Source organism: Vigna unguiculata, chromosome 10 (genome assembly GCF_004118075.2).
Source record: "Vigna unguiculata cultivar IT97K-499-35 chromosome 10, ASM411807v1, whole genome shotgun sequence".
NCBI classification, from domain to species: Eukaryota; Viridiplantae; Streptophyta; class Magnoliopsida; order Fabales; family Fabaceae; genus Vigna; species Vigna unguiculata.
Window position 1 is genome coordinate 9,894,519 of NC_040288.1, and position 20,439 is coordinate 9,914,957.

The 20,439-nt window shown below is 35.4% G+C and overlaps 1 protein-coding gene across 1 annotated transcript; it reads right to left on the reverse strand.

The window, feature by feature from the left end:
• Positions 1-4,605: 4,605 nt before the first annotated feature.
• Positions 4,606-6,862, reverse strand: LOC114165750 (uncharacterized protein At3g17950-like). The gene is made up of 3 exons (XM_028050321.1): positions 6,801-6,862; positions 6,301-6,450; positions 4,606-5,161 (listed from the first exon to the last, which is right to left on the reverse strand). Exons 1-3 carry the CDS (start codon positions 6,810-6,812, stop codon positions 4,757-4,759), a joined length of 567 nt encoding a protein of 188 aa, XP_027906122.1. The 5' UTR covers positions 6,813-6,862; the 3' UTR covers positions 4,606-4,756.
• Positions 6,863-20,439: the final 13,577 nt, after the last annotated feature.

A 20,439-nucleotide genomic window follows, 5' to 3' on the forward strand; every position in this document is an offset into this window, starting at 1 on the left:
TTTGGTGGACACGATTGTGGAGGAGACCCCATTGCTTGATACCACTTCTCTTCTCTTACCATAACTCATGGGGTCTTCTTTTTCTCTTCTTTAATTTTGTTACACTTGTCCAATTCCATCTGCTGATCTTGTGTTTATGTATATTCCATGAGGTTAGGTTGCTTTCAATTCACCTTCTGAGATGATTTAAGTTATTTGACATGTTTTGAATTGCTTGGATGATGTTCATAGATATCTTGCTTCTTTGAATCTTTGTGGTAGGATATGCAAAAGGCTAAGTGTGGGGGAGCTTGATGAACCATTATTTTCTCCTATTTTTTTTTTTTTTTTACTTTTTTATGCCCATCTTGAGGGGCATTTAATGCTCACAATTGTCTACTGCTAGTGCATTCTCATCTATTGGGCTTCATTAGGCCAATATTTCAGTTTTTATTTATTTATTTGGATTTCTTTGGTCTAATTTTTGTTCATTACTTATTTTCAAGTTTTGTTGTGAAACATTTGTGGACTTGGACATTAATATTAGGTTAAAGAGAAAAATGTCACATCAGTGCCATTTCTATGCCCCCTCATCTACGCAACATCAACCCTTTTTTCCATGTCAGCATTAGTATTGACAATTTCGTAATTTTGAAGTTGAGAGTAGAAGTTTTGTAATTTTGGGTGTGTACACCAGTGCAGGAAGGGCCTTTGGCAGCGGTTGTTTTTAATATTCTGCACCGGTTCGAGAACCGAGGCATATCAGGGCGAGGCCAAAAGGTCATAGCTTTTGGCCTCGGTTAAGAACCGAAGCCATAGAGGGCGCTTCTGCCTCGGTTTTCAATGCACCCGAGGCCATATACCCTGCCTTTTGCCTCGGTTTTTTCTGTACCCGAGGCCATATGGGCCTTTTTTTTTTTTTTTAAAATTCGATAACCCTTTTTGGCCTCGGTTTTTGCTGCACCCGAGGCCATATGGGCTGTTTTTGGCCTTGGTTTTTGTTGCACCCGAGGCCATATGGTGTTTTTTTTTTTTTTTTTTAAATTCGAAACCGTATGAGATGACGAAACTGCCCTCACGCACCACACCCTGAATCTCAAACTCTCGTGTCCTTTCTTGTCCGTTTCCGAGAGTGAGAGCCACCATGGACGGCGGCGGTGGAGGAAACCGAGCCGAGGCGGAGCGGTGGCTGTACACTGCAAACAAGCTGCTGAGCGCGCGGGACCTGCACGGGGCGCGCTCCTTCGCTATCCGCGCGCGCGAGTCCGACCCGACTTACGAGGCTTCCGAGCACCTCCTGACGGTGATCGACACGCTCCTGGCAGGAGAGTCGCGAATCAACGACCACCACCGCGACTGGTACGGGATCCTCCAAATCCTCCGCTACACCACCAACATGGACCACATCGCCTCCCAGTACCGCCGCCTCGCCCATCTGCTCGATCACGCGTTGCAGAACCACTGCGAATCAGATCGACGACGAGGGCACTTTCTGACGCGAAATCCCCATCACTGCGGCGCCGGCCACCACGCAGCCACCTGCGACGAAAAAAGCTGCCCGGAGAAGACGCGAAACCAGACGCGACCACACCTACATTGCGAGAATCCTCCACCTCCGTTCCAAACAGAACCGCAGGCCACCGTGACAGAAATCGATGTCGATTGCGCCAATGCGACAGCCACCACGGTACCTGCAAAAAACCAGACCAGACAGAGAGAAATGGAGAGAAATTGCAGAGAGAGCTGCGCGCGCGAGGAAGAAAGGGGCTGCTGTTTTTGAGCCCTAATTAAACCTTTTGGCCTCGGTTCAATTTAGAACCGAGGCATATAACAACTTTTGGCCTCGGGTCCCTAGCACCCGAAGCCTAAAACTACTTTTGGCACCGGTTATTGGCTCAACCGAGGCCTATCAGTCAAAACGAGAATGGCATTTTTGAAATTCTGGGCATCCTTTTTGGCTTCGGGCCTTCTTAACCGAAGCCTAATAGGGCTTTTGGCTTCGGGTTTTGTACAACTGAGGCCTATAACAGGTTTTGGCAGCGGGTGATTGGTGAACCGAGGCATAAAAGTTGCCTATAATTGCAAAATTGCCACCGCGCCATTATAGGCTTCGGTTCCTGGCCAACCGAGGCCTATAAGGCGAGGTAAAAATCCAATTCTGCACTAGTGGTAGAGTGTTTTTACCTCATTGGGGGTTTTGGGTTTTAGGGAGCAGAACCCTAATTTTTCATTTTGTCTTCTCTTTTCACATTTTGGGAGACCATTGAATAGCCATTGAAGGCAGCCACTCCATTTTCATATTTCTACACATTGGAACAACACCCATTTTGGGATTTTTCGTTTCTCTCCATAACTCAACTTGTATTCTCATTCTTTACCATTTATGATGCATTTTTGTTTTGTTTTGTCTTGTAAATCTAATACCATGGCTTGTTAAACTCTGTGTATTGATTCCTTGAAGAAAATGAAATCAAAACCTTGAGGTTGTTATTCTGTAGTGCAATTTTAGTTTTGTTTGCTCTTCATCATCTTCAACTTGTGCTTTTTGAAAGGAACACAAAATTGGTGGAAGATTAATCACAATTTTATGCTTTTGTTCTGCACTTTAATCAGCCCTTATTCATGCTTATTTCTAGGTCAAAATTCGTGTTGGTATAAGTATTTTTTCTTGAATTCCTAGCTTTATTTGAGTCTTTTGTCTATCATTTTTTGTTAAGTTTGATCTTTCTTTGGATTCTTGTGTTATGGAACAATGTACCTTGAGCTAAATTGTTGGAAATATTACTTGTGGGATTTTGAATTGGTCATCATAGTTTATCTTGAGCATTTTGTTTCGCATTTCTAGTAGTAATTCTGAATACACTATTTATATTACTCTTTGCTTTTAAAGTGCTTTTCTCTTTGTCATAGTCTTAGTTTTGTCACATATTTTACTCTCTTTGGTTGAGCTATTTCTTGATTTTGGTGCATTTTAGTTCGTCTTCAAAATTCCTTGGTTTTATCATAAAGTTTCCTTTCCTTGATCTCCTACGTTGAGCTTATATCCGTTACATCTTTAACTTTGATACTAAATTCTTGATGAGTTGATTAGAGGTTCTTTGAAGATCTTAACATGTACTTGAGAGAGAGTGAATACACTTTTGGGAATGCATACATTTTCAAGAGTAACACACAAGTGAATTGAGTGTAAACACGTAAGGAGTGGTGAGGTCTATTTGACAATTTTATCTACATTACTTGTGCTAACCACTAACTTTCTTTTCGTCAATTCCTGTTATTTATCTCTCACTACAAGATTTAGCAATTTTGAGCACTCCACAAAGTTCCATAAGCGTTCGACCTTGGTGGAGGATATCAATGTCACTGTGTCCAGAATTATCAAGTTGAATAGCAAACTTGTTGATCTTGGAAGGGAGCACAAACATGAAAGAAAATCATTGCCAAGAGATAAAACAAGTGCTTTTACATGTACCAAGTGTGAAGGTTATGGACACAGTTTATTAATGTCCTAATTGGGATGCAAGTCCCATGACTCATGAAGACCTCAAGGATTACATTATTTGCTTGAAAGAGGTGGAGAGGAGTGTTATACAAAAGCTCAAAGTACTAAACAAAGTGAGACGAGAGTAAAAAGCACAAAGAGAGTAAGAAGGGAGATAAAATGAGGTAAGAGCACTAAGAGAAAAAAAAGAAGAGAGAAAGAAAGGAGTACAAATGATATTACAATGACTGAAGATGTTGGAAAAAACAAGACAAGTGGAAAAATTGAAGAGAGAAAAGGAAGAAAATGATAGGAAGGAGAGAGAAAAGAATGAAAAGAGAGCGAAAGAGAAAGAAGAAAAGAGAGCGAGAGAAAAATATTGTAACCCATCTCTTCTTGTTTTGTTTCCTAGGAAAGACTTGTACATTCAAGAGCAATGGCAAAAAAGATGGGGTAAAGAAAAGACGACAACAAAAGACCTTATAGAGAGAATAAGTATGAGTGTGTGTTTCTTCTAAGAAATGCTAGATTTATTTATAGAGTTTTTGGACCCTATAATCTAAGTGATAAAACTTGTAGTGTGGTATCATATAATATCAATAAAATAACAATTTATCTCATATATACAATAATAATAATAATGTGACATTTGACCTGATATACCAAATATTCTATAAATATATGGTATTAAACAATATAATGATATAATCAAACTACTTAGATTTATCAAAGTTACTATTAATATGTGATTATCTCATAATATTTTCTAACCATTACAAATCAGTGAGATTTAATGGACCTCGTTGGACTACATTATTTAGCACATCTGGAGCCGTTGAGCATATATGTTAATCATCTATAAAATTAACAAAATACCAAAATTAAAATTATTATACTACAATTATAACTTTTTATTATACTAAAAACAAAATATATCGATACTTATTTATTTATAATCATTATTTACTCTTATTATAATTGTTCATCATCATCAAATATACGAGGAATATACAATATCTGGTGTGTAACTCTATTGGTAATGGTTCGTAATTATTGTAAATTTTGTAAGCTTCAATGATCTGGGCGCAGACAATTGAATTAAAAAAAAAAAAAAAAGTAAGCTCTGGTATTAAGTAGACTTGGTGTAAAATAAATTGTACCAACTACTTGAAACTTAGTGACCAAACAAAACATAAGATAAAGGTTTGATACTGTTGAGCAACAGATTAAGAAATCCAAGATTCTTGGAACGAAATACGAAGAACGTGAGAAGCAAAAGGGTCATCTTTCATCGATTTATCTGCACAGACAACAGAGTACAGGTGTTCCATATCCATTGCTTTGTTCCAACGCTTTATGAGCAACGTGGCCACCAACAAATAGCGATTTTGACTCTTGAACCGGGAACAAGTCATTGGGTCCATAAATGGTTGAACAATGATTATTCCTTCTATGATGTGGAGATTTTCTTTCTGACAGAAGATAGTTACCAAGTGAGGGAGCAGCAACACTCACTGCATCAGTAGTTAGCTTTGAACAAAGTGAGAACAACCAAGGCCTCAGCTTGTGATTACTTTCGTTGTTCTTTGACGATTGCACCATTCTTCCCCTGCTTGATCTCCTTGAGACTTCTACGAAGCTAGAAATTCTCATGAGGCTTCCCAGCGTGATGCTCTTGTCACGGAAGAATGATCCAGTGGACTTAACCGAACAATTAATAAGAAGTCAGCAAAATGACTCGTGAAAAAAATGCTATATGAACATGCATAATCCAATCTAAAATTTCCTTAGAAATACTTCTGTACAGTGAAAATGGCTATATATATCGTCAGTTTTTAATTACTGTCTACGAAGAATCTATGGAAATGGCTGGCTATCTTAACGAGATGTTATGGATTTGATTTGTGTTTCGAAAACGACTTCTCAAACTTTTGACTCGTTTTTCCTATTCATTAAATATATTTTTCACCCATGGTAATAAATACTGTTTGGAATAATTCTTCACGTAAAGTAAAAAATAATACTGTTATTGGGAATATTAACTACACACGGTCAAAATAGTTTTCTTTTAATAATATGACTTAATTCATAATTAAAGGAATATATTTTAATTGAGTTGTACTTGAATATGCAACCTATAAGCCAAAATTAAACGACACAAATAAAATCAGAACCATTATGTCTGAGCGTGATGTGCCATGTTCTGGACCATAGAAATCAAACAACAACGGTAAACTGAAGAGGTTGAGATTCCAAAAAATTTTGTTTATGGGTGATTTTTATGCATGATGTTATTAAAGTTCTCAAGATTTTTGACGCCGTTTGAAAACAACCGTCTAATCACCAAAATCATAGTCATAACATGCAGAATGTACACTAAGCAACCGCGGGTTGTGTTGCAGACAACAATTCTTTACTGTGAAAAAACTTAAATTCACTTCTTTTTATTGCATTATTTATGCAAACTTTCTGACAGTTGTACTCAAAAAACTTAAAAACTTATTAATTATTTACACTCTAGTAACTCATACATTAACTATCCACCACGAATGATATATTTAAGATTATAACATACTAACAAGTATGTATTATATTTGTGTATCATTTCCACAAAAGTTTCCCAAATTTGTTAGTGATAAATCAATGCACAGGGATCTTATATATATCAACTAAAACTAAACATATTACACAAAATGATTTAGTTTTCAAAATGATTGTTGAAAAACTCTCAAAACTCGTCGATGAACTTTAATACGAGACAGAATGTGTAAAAGTTTGTCTCCACAAAGTGGGTGTACCAATAATCACCATTATACATTTATTGAAAGAAAGTTATTTACCTGTGTGTCAAGATCTGATGAATAATCAGTTGAAGGTGTGGGAGGAGCAGTGAGAATGGTGCTGAAGGAAACTGATCCAGAGAAATCACCATTTCCTGTTAACCCAATTCTTGCATTCAATAGTCTCAAACCCAAAGGCCACCCTTCTTCCTGCATTGCCTCAAAAACCAGCCAAACGATACGTAAAACAAATATAAGATAGAGAATATGAAAAACTTATTTTGGTTACATTCAAACTGAAAGTTATTAAGAGTCTTTTTTTTTTTTCGTAGATAATATATGTTCTAAAACCACTCTTAGTGAGGTGATGAGAGTTAAACCAAAAACGCTCATAGTGAATCGAGTGGCATGTATGATAAGGATAGAACTTAGTTGCTGTTTCTGCTATAAAAAAAAATCTTCAAAGATTTAAAGGCATCGTTTCGTGAGAGAATTATGGTATATGAAATAGCAACTTTGTGTGTGAGTGAGAGTGAGTGTAAGGGGGAGAGAGATGATACCTGCAAAGCCATTACTGTGTTTGAGGGAATGAATACGTTGGAATGGGATGAACAATACGGAAATGAAATAGTAGAAAGAAGAGTATGGATTAAAATACTCCTAAAAAAAGATAGGTGTTTCATTGCTGATAAAAAAAAATAAAAAATAGGTGTTTCATTCCCCATAAAAAAAATGACTCCATTTAATCTTTTACAAAACATAATTATTATTTTAATACATAAATAAATAAATAATCTGTAATGTTTTACAAAATATAATTATTATTTTAATCTACAAATGGATAAATAATCTTTTCGACTTGATATATTTTATTTTTAAAATAAATAAAAATAATCATTTTTTGTGTAAAAAAATTATTTTATTTGAATTATATTAATAGGTAATGAAGCATATATTTATCGTTAATGGTCACCTAATTTGGTTGAATTAGTTGAAGAGAAGATTAATACAATTAAACCCTTGGAGAAGCTATTAGGATGCAACGATTTTTTGCATACTAAGTTCAAATTTTATATTTTTTATTATACTATAATCGAAATATACAGAACCGATAACTGATGGTATTAAATTGATTGTTAATATGTATTTATTTACATATATTTGAAAAAGGAGTAATATAATATTATTTTAAGCTTATATGAAAGATACATGGTAAAACATTCAAATCTAAAAATCACTTTATGTGATTTTTAGTTAAAACATTTGTTGCGTTTTCTCTATATTAAAACATAATCCATGATAATACAATTTTACTATTACAAAATTATTTATTACTGATTATGAAACAGTGCACAGTCTTGTATAAATCAAATAAACAAAGTGCAGAAAAGTATTCTTGATTCATTCTGGTTACTCGGTATGAAATATATTTTGACAACTCGCATAGAAGGTTGTCTCTATTAAAAGGATAACATGAAAAGAATAACTGTCATTTACTGAATATACCTTCTGACCGACGCAACACAACAAGAGAAGAATTCAACGACTGCACAGAGAACAAAACAAAGGAATCAGTATTGATCAGATAGAGGCATGTCCGTATGGCTATAAAACTGTGAGCGTGGTAGAATGGATATGGACGTAAGAGCTTTTCTGTTGCAAGTTAATGCAATTTATCTGCATTAATTGTCTCTGAAAGTCAAAAAAATGAGACAAAGTTGAGGGTGACATGAGAGTGACTTCTTACCACCCTTTTTCAGCAACAATATGAGCTCTGGTTTTGGGGATACAACACAACAGATGGTAGCAGCAGTGTCCTGGTGGGAATATTTTTCGTGGCAGATATTAAAGAACAAAGAGTGCAGTTGTGTGGGTCAGAATAGTTCTGTCTTTGCAAGGATTACGTTGGGACAAAACAAAATAGCCTAAATGCTCTCAAAGGAACATAGTTTATTGAGTTGTATATATTTGATAAATAAAAATTAATCTATAGCTTAAATTGGAATATTATATTATAGAGAAAAGTTTCCTTGAAGGAAGAGACAAAAGACAAACCATAATTATTATAGTTATCGGTGCATAAAAGTTTTTTTATAAAGGTTTTTTATACCACACTAAAATAAATAAAAAAAAGTTAGAATTATTTACCGACAATTACATACAAATTAAAATCTGTAAACAATTAAGTTTTACAAATGAATTTTGTATACAAAATATATGTTAAATAATGTGTGATGTAAGATTTATTGTTTAAATACTCAGAACATGGAGTGATTTCATAGCAATTGGGATAGAATGTATGAGAAATGCTATAGCAATAGAAGATGTTAGAAAGATAGCAACAACACCAACAAATACGAGGAACGCCAACCTCAACAAGATCGCAGGAGCAACCCCAACAAAGCAGCTAAACAAAAAGTCAATAAAATCAACACCAACATGGACATAATTACTGTAGAATTGTGCACTTTTGGATTTACCACTTCTATATTATACGTTTATATTATGTCTTGATATGTGAAGAAAACATATCATATGAACAGTTAAAGCACGAGAGGAAAACAATTCATTTTCGTAAATCTATTTCATCCGTATCGTTAATTCAACAATTATTGCCTGTAGCCATACGTGTACTTACCAAAAAATGTGAGGTTTAGTATAACTCGATTGTGTTCATTTTTCAATTCCATATGTAAGAAAGTTATTGACCCTCAAAATTTGGAGGAACTTCAACAAGAGGTTGTTATTGTATTGTGTCAACTAGAGATGTTTTTTCCTCCATCATTTTTTGACATCATGGTGCATTTGAACGTTCATCTTGTAAGAGAAATCAGATTGTGTGGACTAGTTTATCTATGATGGATGTACCCAGTGAAACGATATATGAAGATCTTGAAGGGATATATGTGAAGAATCAATATCGTTCAAAAGCTTCAATCATTGAAAGATACATTGCAGAGGAAGCCATTGAGTTTTGTTCATAGTACATGTCAAAAGCAAATTCTATAGGAGTACTTGATAATTGTTGGCATTCATGTACAACAATGCAAAAGCCTTCAAGAGGTGTACATGTGGAAAGCAAATCTAGAAAAGAGGTTATGCAAGCACATTTGTATATATTAAATAACACAGATGAAGTCATACCATATTTGACTAAACACAAAGACATTGTGAAAGAAAAAAACCCAAGACAATCAAAGAGGTGGGTGTTGATGAAGCATAACAAAACTTTCATGACTTGGTTTAAAGAACAAATCATTAAGAACCCATTTGCATCTGAAACATTAACATGGCTTGCAAATGGATTAAAGTTTGATGTGTTATGTTGTTCTGGCTATGAAATCAATGAGACTTTATTTTATACAAAGTCTCAAGATGATAAAAGCACTGTGCAGAATAGCGAAGTCACTTTAGAGACAGGGTCACTACAATTCTCAACTTCAAAAGATCAAAATCCTATTGTGGGATCCATGCCATATTACGGTGTCGTACAAGAGATTTGGGAACTTAGTTATACCAAGTTTTCTATACCTATTTTCAAATGCAAATAGGTTGACAATAAAACTTGTGTGAAAGTTGATGAATCGGGAATGACATTGGTTGACTTTCGAAAGGTAGCATATGAAGATGAACCATTTATTATGGCATATCAAGCATCACAAGTCTTTTATGTAGCTGATCCTGCATCTAAAAATTGGCATGTTGTACTACACGATAAAAAGGAGACCAACAATGAACATGAGCAAGCCATTGAATGTTACGAGCTTCAATCATTTACATCAACAATGATTAACAAACATTGTGATGATATCATAGATGATGTACTTGCAACTCAAAAAGATCATGACGAAGGAATATATATATATATATATATATATATATATATATATATATGTACGATTTATTGTAAATTTTGTTGTCATTAAATTTATTGCCTTTATTTATAAGTAATGTTATTAATGTTTGTCATTTTCTTTTTAAAACAAGAAAATGTCTTCCGATGAAGGCCCTCCAAAGAGATCTGGCAGAGGAGCTACTAGATTAAAGTCCTCCTTAAGAAGTTAGCTAGTGGCAAGAAGACACCGGTGGATGTCGATGTCCACACTGGTAGGGCAACTGGGCCTAATGCAGAGATATTTCACACCTATCTCAGTATAGTGACTCGGGAGAAGATTTCTATATTGGCACAATCTTGGGATCATGTCACCGAGCATGAGAGAAACATCATTTGGGAGGATATTATGGTAATTAATTTTGTACATTTTAAAATCTTTATGAAATATTATATGTTCTAATATATATTTTTTTCCATATATATGTAGATGGTTTTTGATATCCCTAATGTGAAGACGCTGAAGTCAAAGATTTTGTCTTCGGTTGCCATCAAATGGCGTCAATTTAAATCAAAATTCACATCAGTCTATGTGTATGGTGCAAGAAAAGGAGAAAGTCCTTGGCCCAAGTATACTTGCATTGCTGAAGAAACTTGGCAACAATTCGTACAAATTCGAGAAAGTGAAAAATGGGAGGTTAGTATTATCATTTGTATCTATTTTATTCCATGTTCTACTAAATACTAAATTAATTTCATTAAAATGTTCATATGGAGTTCAGAAAAGAGCACAAGACATACAAGCACATAATGAGACTCCACACTTGCTTTCTCGTGGTGACTATCAAAAGCTAGAACAGAAGATGGTTAGTGAAAAGATGAAGGCACGTGGTGGTTCAGGTGATGACGATGGTAGTGCAGATTCCATTGAACCTCCATCCCCACCATCTAGGCACGAGAAATGGAAGCAGGCTCGTCTAAGAAAATCAGGAACATGGACTTCAGATGAATCACAACGGGTTGCTGAGCGGATTATGAGTAATTTTGTTTCTATGTTTTAACTTTAAACTTATTATTGCAAGGAAAATATTTTAATTATATATTCCCTATTGTAGGATTCTCTAGTTGAACAATAGACCCAGGGTGCCTTCAATCCTCATGGTCGAGAGGATATTCTTAGTACTGCTCTTAGACGACCTGAACACCCTGGACGTGTTCGTACCACTAGATACAAAGTGGGGATTCAAAGTAAATTTGGAGGGTCATCGCATCGTCAATCCCATTCACCATTTAATGTTAATACAGAGGAAGCCTTGTAGAAAATGAAAGCTGACTTGGTAGAGCAACTACGAGAGGAGATGAGACAAGAACGGGAGCAGATTAGGCAAGAGCGTCAAGAGATGAGATTAGAGTGGCAAGCGATGATGGATGCATTTGACAAACGACTAGAAACTTTACTGCTCTCGCAAAAGTTCCCCACTTCAGGAGAACATGACCTTTCTCTTGGTGTTGTCAGAGTTAGTACAAAAGGAAGTTGTTCAGTTGCAGCTGAAACAAGGGGTGACATTGGCTTTAGTTCCCAATGTGAGTTGCACACATTGGTAGATTGTGTATCTCCACCTCAGTTGGTAGCCCATGGGAAGTGCTTTGAAGGTTCAACCATCACTAGTGCAAATTATTGTTTTTAACTCGCCTTATATGCCTCGGTTATCAAAAAACTGAAGCATATAATGGCGCGGTGGCATTTTTGAAATTCCACCCAACTTTTATGCCTCGGTTCACAAAACACCCGAAGCCAAAAATGGTTTTATGCTTCGGTTGATAAAAAATCGGTGCCAAAAGCTAGCATATGCCTCGGTTGCGAAGAATCGAAGCCAAAAACTCACATATTTGGCCTCGGGTGACAGATGACCGGTGCCAAAATGTGAACCCCTCGATGCTGGTTCGCTGCACCTCAATTTCCTCCACCTCCATTTCCTGTTTCCTTGATTAAATTTTATGTGTAGCTTTTAGGGTTTGTTGAAAAGGGGCTGAAATGTAGAGTAGAGGAGGGGCTGAAACCAGGGGGCTCAAACGTTGGCAGATCTGGGCACGTTGGCGATGTTGGACCAAGGTCGGGAAGCAGAAGTAGTGCTAACCAGATCTGGGACGAAGACGGTGTTGGACAACCACAAATTTCTTCCTCGTCTCCTCACCTGCGCGAGACGGGACTGTCAGATGGAGGTTCAAGTGGAGGTGGAGGATACGGAGGCGCTGGAGCGCATGGCGTAGGTGGTTATGGAGGAGGAGCTGGTGGAGGTGAAGGTGCAGGTGGGGGATATGGAGCAGCTGGCGGTGGCCATGGTGGTGGGGGAGGGAGTGGAGGCGGTGGAGGCTCTGGCGGTGTTGCAGGTGGCGGATATGGAGGAGGAGCCGGAAAAGGAGGTGGTGAAGGGTACGGCGGGGGTGGAGGTCCTGGGGGTGGTTATGGTGGAGGAGGCGGAGGTGGCAGAGGAGGCGGCGGCGGAGGTGGTGCAGGAGGTGCTGGTGGGGGGTATGGGGGTGGCGAAGGAGCTGGATCGGGAGGTGGATATGGTGGAGAGCATGGTGGTGGATATGGAGGTGGTGGTGGAAGTGGTGGCGGTGGAGGGGGTGGTGCCGGCCCTGGCGGAGCTTCTGGAGGTGGATATGGTAGTGGTGGAGGATCAGGTGGAGGATATGGAGGTGGAGCAGCTGGCGGCGGAGGCGGTGGCTCTGGTGGGGGTGGTGGTTATGGTGGATATGTGGTTGTGCCTCCTGATGCACCGTTGATGGATTACCTTAAGCCTCTTCGCAGCTATGTGTTGGAGCTTAACAAGTACCTTGCACCAGATTCAAGGATCGAGATTTGCAAGCTCTCCGTGGGTGATCGATTACCTTTTGCCGCCGCATCATCTGATCATTTAATTTTTCTTTGCACATTCATTACTTAAATAAGTAGCTTGAAGATTGCAGAATTCGAATTAGGTTGTTTGGGTGTGTCCATGCCGCTGGTGTTTGGGGAATATGTTGTTTGGGGAATATGTATCTGCACATTCATTACTTAAATAATTTTTCTCTCTGTTTCTGATTTGAATGTGTGATTGGGAAATATGTTGCTGTGTGCGGTCAGTGATGATAAAAAATGCAGTGGTATTTAAAAAAATTGTTCCCTATGGCCTCGGTTCTTACCATAACCGAGGCCAAATTAATTAAAAATTTTGTGAATCTATGGCTTCGGTTAACACCCGAGGCCAAAAGTCATCTCCTTTTTACCGCACCCCAATATGCCTCGGTTCTAAAACCGAAGCAGAATAACAAAAACAACCGGGGCCAAAAGCCCTTACTGCACTGGTGCATGTTACATGGTCAATGTCTACCCTCTCACTTATTTAAGGTTATGGTGGAGACAGTATGTTATGGTGATGCTCCAATTTCTATATCGACATCAGAGGTTGGTATTGTATCACAAGTAGTTGGAACTTTCATCGCCTGGCCGAAACATCTTGTGAGGATGACACCACACATCAAATTGGTTTGTATATGCAATAATATTTTTACATATGTACTATATATATATATATATATTATCCTAACTAATATTATGCTTGTTTTTGTGTGTAGCAAGATGAACCAGAGTTGCATGTGTCAAAAAATTATGAGGATCCAATAGCAGCATTAGTGGAATATATTGCAAGCATGACTACATATGCAATTTCGATTCCTTGGAATGCCATTGTTTTTGGCAGAGAAAGCGAGTTGGCGTTGTATATATATAAAATTGATTTGATGGAGATCATATCAGGCACAATGGACTTAAATGTGTCTATTGTGCAATTATGGATGATGTAAGTGAATCATTTTTTAAGCATTTCCTTCTGAGATATTAATTATGTGTTTTCATTGTCAAATTAGGTACTTGCATGGTTTGAGTGTGGAAGCGGGAAAGGATGACATATATGAGTTTATAGACCCTCATTTCATGACTCCAATGGGTAACAGAAACCCTGGAAAAAAAATACATCCAGAATTCAATAATGCAACGAAATAAGAAGATTTTTATTGCTCCATATATAGTATAGGTAGGTAACTATATCCTTATCTTTAATTTCACAAGGTCTAAATTTTGTAATAATAAATGTTGATGTATTTAAATTAATTTTCATTGCAGTTGTCATTGGCAACTTCTTGTTGTATCAGTGCTAGAGCGTACTGCTTTATGGTTTTGCTCTTGTCATAGACCTCCTCCCCCCTATATGAAGAGCATAATTGATACGTAAGTCTTTTTCAATAAATCCCTTCATTTACACTTTAATCTTGAATATATATAGTGTCATGTTTTCTAACATTGATAATTTTAACTCTAATGCTTTTAATGGACAAAGTATATTGAGTGGTAGATCGACTGCCAATCCTAAAAGGGTCATTCATTTACTTTAGTATTGTCATATGTATTTATAATTAAATAAAATTACTATAAGTGTAGTGTAATAAACAAACTGGGAGCTTTGAGTGTGGCTATTATGAGATGCAACGGATGGCAGCCATTATTCAAGGCAACTATGAAAGTGGTTGGGATGAGGTAATATACTAACCTATTTCATGTACCAATTTTATCTTGAACTAATTTATATATGTATTGCTAATAATTCTGTTACACTTTTGCATAAATTCAATGACTCAAGTTTGATGGATTCAAGAGCAATAACTTATGTTCAACAAACCTGGGCGAAATACTTTCTATCTAGAGTTAGTGAAAGTTAGGTTTAGGGAGACTTAGAAGCTTAACTTATTTTATCATATGATAAGTTATTTGTAACTTTGTTAAAATTGTCTGGATTGAAACTCTGTTGGCACTTTTTGTTTATATTGCAATTGTGTTGAATGTTTTTTTGACTTCCAGGTTGGTGTTAATAAATAAAACAAGCCTGACTTAAAAAAAAAACAAAATTAACAACGGTTCTTACCAAGACTGTCGTTAATTTTGAAACTTCCACGACGGCTAATAACAAAATCTCATCCTGCTTCGAAGAAAAAGCCATTTCCACGACGACTTTTGAAGCGTCGTCGAATAATGTCACATTGACGACGATGTTTTTAGACCGCCGTTATTAGGAGTTACTTTTAATGATGGTGGTATCAACGACGACTTTTGAGTTGTCTTAATAGGCTTCCAATAGCCATCATTAATAGGACTTGTTACAGTAGTGCAAGTATCTATTATGGGTAAATTACCTATGAATTATTTCGTATATGACTTACATACAGATTATTTCGTATGTAATTCACTTAGAATGACATACGAAATAATTTTTATGTAATTTTCTATAGATTTCATTACCTATGAATAATTATGTATGTAAGGTCATCGACGTCTATTTTATATACGAATTTCTTTTCGTATGTAATTCGTGCGTAATATCTCATTACATATAAATTTTATGCAATACATACGAATTTTGTGCGTAAAAAAAATCAATTTTTTTGTAGAGCTAGTTTTAGAACCGGTATAGAAACAAGGGTATAGAAAACTTTCAACCTTCTATATTGATTAAATAACAACCAATATAGAAACCACAATCAACATCTTCCATGATTTTATCTAGTCCTTCCCTGATTCCCTTGTCCAGCATCGGTTCAAACTCTCTTCTCTCCAAATCGAAACTACTTCCTCACAAATCGCATTTTTCTTCTTCTTCTTCTTCTTCCTTTCTCACACGCAAAAGAACAACTTGTTAGGTTTCTTTTGCAATCGGCATTTTCAAAACATAAGTCATCATTATCGTCATATTCTCTGAACATTAACAACCGGAGTGGGAGCGACTTCACCAATGCGAAATAGTTCCACTTCATACAGATCTGTATCACAAGCATCACAAAAAAATGTTGTACCGCACTTCCACCGTAACTATACAGAATGCGAGCTCCATTATGCCTAAAGCAGATTTGCCACCATCAATAACACGGGAAACCATGAGCCACGAAGCTTATCTATACTATACTTCAACAAAACCCTAAACAAGGGGAACGACCTCTACCAATGAAGAGCGAGTAATGGGAACGACAACGTGAGAGGAACCAGAGCACGATAACCATGACACCAATCTAGAGCACGAGATCCACCAAACAAGATGATGAGCAAAGCCACTAGAACACACCGATGACGACGAGAACTATAGGTGAATGCAAATGAATTGAGGACAAACGCAAGAGAGAATGAAGATGAAGGTGAGTGTAGGGAGGAGAACGTGAGAGCACAAGAGAGAACGAGAATGAAGGCAAATAGAAGAGAGAAGCTTTGGAAGGTATAGGAAAATTCATTTTGAATATAAAAAATTAAAATTTTCTTTTTTCTATACCAATTTAGCCTCTAACAAGTGTAGGAAATAATTGTGAATTATTACAAGTTTGCCATCGTGTTACTTTCTATACCTATTCTACCTTGAACTAGTATAGAAAAACTTTTAATTATATGAAACTGCCATTTCACTGTTATTATATTCGGTCTATTAGAACTGATATAATAACTCAATGTAAAAACTGTTTTTTGCACTAGTGAATCCACAATTTTTCTCTTATTCTTACTTAAATATAGACTTTTATGATATTGCATAAAAACCTCTGGCAACTCTATAAAATTGGGACACATCACTTGATTTATTTAAACGATAAAATCAGGTAATTATAAAGGTCATTTGTTGACTCTTCTAGGTCTTTCTTAAACCCTTTCTTTGGGCTCTTCATTGAATTTTGCATGGGCCTCCTCATGAGTATATGTGCTAGACTACAAAGTGATGGGCTTGAAATTTCTATCAATACCCACCTGTGGAAAACCTAACTTGTCCTCAAGGTGATAATCCTAGCATAAATATTAACACAAATGACTTTGATGCTTAGAGATTTGATGAAGATATTGTATAGTGACTTGATAAGGAGAGATTTGATGAAGATACTGTGTTTAGTTGCAGTCTTTTAGTCTTTTAAATGGGGTTTTTAATAGATTAATTGGCTAGCTTCTATAGTTTTGTTATTAACATATTCAATCAGCGAAATTAACTTTCAATCAACTAATTTCACTTAGGTCAAATGAAATCAACAGATTGAACAAATAAATCAATCAGTTGAATGTGCAAACAGGCAAACTATAAAGTCTGGTTTTTTAAAGTGATTTGTAACAATTTTCATTTTGAGCGCGAAATCAATGTGAATACTTTGAGCATTTTGCTTGGCGTAGAGACTTGGAGAAAGAGATTTGGTTGGATAGGGAGAGCTATCACCAAGGTTTGATCATTCTTAAGTTTCTATGTGTTGCGTGATGGGATTCTAGGTCTGCAAGTAGGAGTCTTGCTATGTTTTGTTTAGATTCTTATGGGATTCAAGAGTCTTGATGTAGCTTTTATACTTTTTGAAAGAGTAATCTTGGTAGATTGTGTCACTAACACAAAAATCACTTTATGCTATAGGATAAAATTGTAGCATAAAAAGCATGAAACTTGTGGCCTCAACTTTAGGCTATAGTTTTCCATGTGTAAACTAGGTTGTTGTGACCCTATGTAATAAGTCACGGATTTTATATGACCATATTTTTCAAACCGTGGAATAAAATATTAGGAATGGCCATGGTTTTCCACCTGTGGTTTTCAACCTATTTTAGACCACATTTATTAAACTATTGTTTTATGCTTTAGACCACACTAATATATGTATTGCTTTTGATTTTAGACCATATTTACTAAATTGTTATTTTATGTAAAATAAGTTTTTTGAATTTTGTATAAATTGCTTATGCAAGACTCAAAGATGGATATATATATATATATATATATATATATATATATATATATATATATATATATATATATCCTCAAATTGCAACATTAGACAACAAGAAACCATATAACACTAAGTGGAAACAACATTTAAATTATTGTAGACAAAATCTATATAATTGAAACAAATATTTGAAGATTATAAGAATTCAAAGTACATAACTAAAATAACTAAAATAATTGTCATGAAGTCATTACTAATTAAGTATTAAGTTATCAAAGTTAAAACTAAAAAGTAAAAAACCTACATATGTAGAATTATTTCTTTACTACATGATTGTAACTTCATTAACTAAAATATTGTCTTCATTGTCTTCATCATCTTCATGATCTTGTAGCATTAAACAAGATTAAAATATAGTCAAAATTTTTCAACATGTTATATATAAGAACAATAAAGATGCCCCAATGTCAAGTTACTAAAACAACTAAAAACCACAATATTCGAATAACTCATATTCTCCTATCATTGAATAGTTTTTAAATTCTAAGCACTAACAGACACCACTTTTTAGCTACATATATTTGAAAGTCCACTAGACAATTTTCAATCATATATACTTGCTCATTCAAAGGATCATGGTTTGATGCAGAAGAATGTAGCCTCATTGCACTACTTTCTTTACCTAAAATGTGTTCCATCATATTGTTTAGGTCAACATCATCTAAATTTGGATTTTGTTGCTTTGCTATAAATGTTACCATTGCCTTTAGACCCTGAATTTCCTTTGTCATGTGAGTCATTTTATCTTCATATTCTATCTTGATAGCATCAATTTCTTCATTTTTCATAAGTGTTGATTGTGTCATAATCTTTCCATAACAACGTACTGTCCCAGGCTTTTCTTTTCCAAACAATGATTCAAATGCTTGTTCTACAAAGTCACTTGAGTTTTGAATGGAACCTTGAAGCTTAATCTAAGAAAAATAAATCAATGTCAATGATTAAAAAGATAGATTTATATATAGTTATAAATAATTATAAACTTATTATAGCATTATTTTTTTCTTCATCTATTTCTTTTTCTTTCTAGCTTTCTTGACATTGACAAGTTGTAATAAACATTTTAGCTTGTGTAACTTTTTCTCCTACATCTTTTTGGGTACATCTTTTTGTAGTACATATAACATATGAAGACACAATTAGAAATATATTACCAATTTAGCATGAATTCTAGAAAAATTGGCCATGTTCAATACGATGGTTGTACTTTTGCTTAGCTCAATTTGTAGTGTTTTTCTCACTAATGTTCTACATTATGATAATGGGAAAATAAGACATGAAATAACTTTACTTGGATAGTACTAGTGTTCCAATATTTCACCAATTGCTTGAAATGAGCTTTAGAAATGAATGAAGGATATTTTTTTGGGCGATACTTTGAATAGTGTCGTCTCTTGACAATCATCTTGTAACGTCTCCATGCATCATTTATACGATTAAAAACAACTTTCTCCCCTTTACAACAAATAATGAACTTTTCCTAAGAAAAAGAACACTAACATGAATGCATTTTCATAGATATTTGATCAACAAATAATATAAGTTTATTTTTCATAACTAAACAAAACCCCATATATCAGCCTTGTTATCATTATCTTTGAGCAAAGCTTTGAAATTTGTACAAATCAATGTACAAAAATTTGAATTCCTTGCTATTGTGCCTAGGAAATAACTCAAATAAATTACAACTTTGTTAGTACGCTAGAAAAAATATGGGAATTACCTTCATTAGTAATTTGTAGGTAATGGGAAATTTTCGTAGTTAACTTGATGTTATATACAAATTACCTACGAAGAATATTTTGTAGCTAATTAGCTGGTAGGTAATTTTACCTATGAAAATATGATTCGTCATTTACCTACGATTTATCAATGAAACTACATCTGTTGAAAACGTTCAGCGAAATGATTAGCGTTTGGACAACAACCAAGAGGGGGTGAATTGGTTTTAATATTAAAATTAATACTTTAAAATTTTTCCAAACTTTTACCGTTTAATTTAATATTAAAACCAATTCACCCACCTCTTGGTTTTTGTCCAAACGCTAATTATTTCGCCTCATGTTTTCAACAATTAGTATCAGAGCCAAGGTCACGAGTTCGATTCCCAATGGGTAATTGTTGAGGGGGAGATTGTTGCGGGTGGCATCAATTGTCCCGTTGCAGAGGCCGAGTGGACTGAGTCACAATCGAATCATGGAGCTTAGGCTCATACGCTCTTAAGTAGAAAGAGTTGTGCCTTGACTAAAAGCTATAAGTGTTGGCCAAGTGGTAAGCACTCGATCCAACAATTGGTATATGTTTTCTTTAAACTTTTCTCCCCCTTTTTTGATCATTATAGAAAATGCTATAAAACTCCCCCTAAATCAAATAATCATCATACCACAAGAAGAAAATGATGTGCTTAATCATTCATAATTATATTTAAAAGGGAAAGTACAAATAGTGGCAAATCATAAAACAAGAAATAGAAATTTTCCCCCTAAAATTCTGCATTCATGTCATCAGTTTCATCATCTTCATCTACATGAGTGAAT

Excerpts from the sequence above, each read along its gene's own strand:
- LOC114165750 (XM_028050321.1), bottom strand. Across the intron at positions 5,162-6,300 it reads CATCAGATCTTGACACACAG|TCCACTGGATCATTCTTCCG; the intron begins GTAAATAACTTT and ends TGTTCGGTTAAG.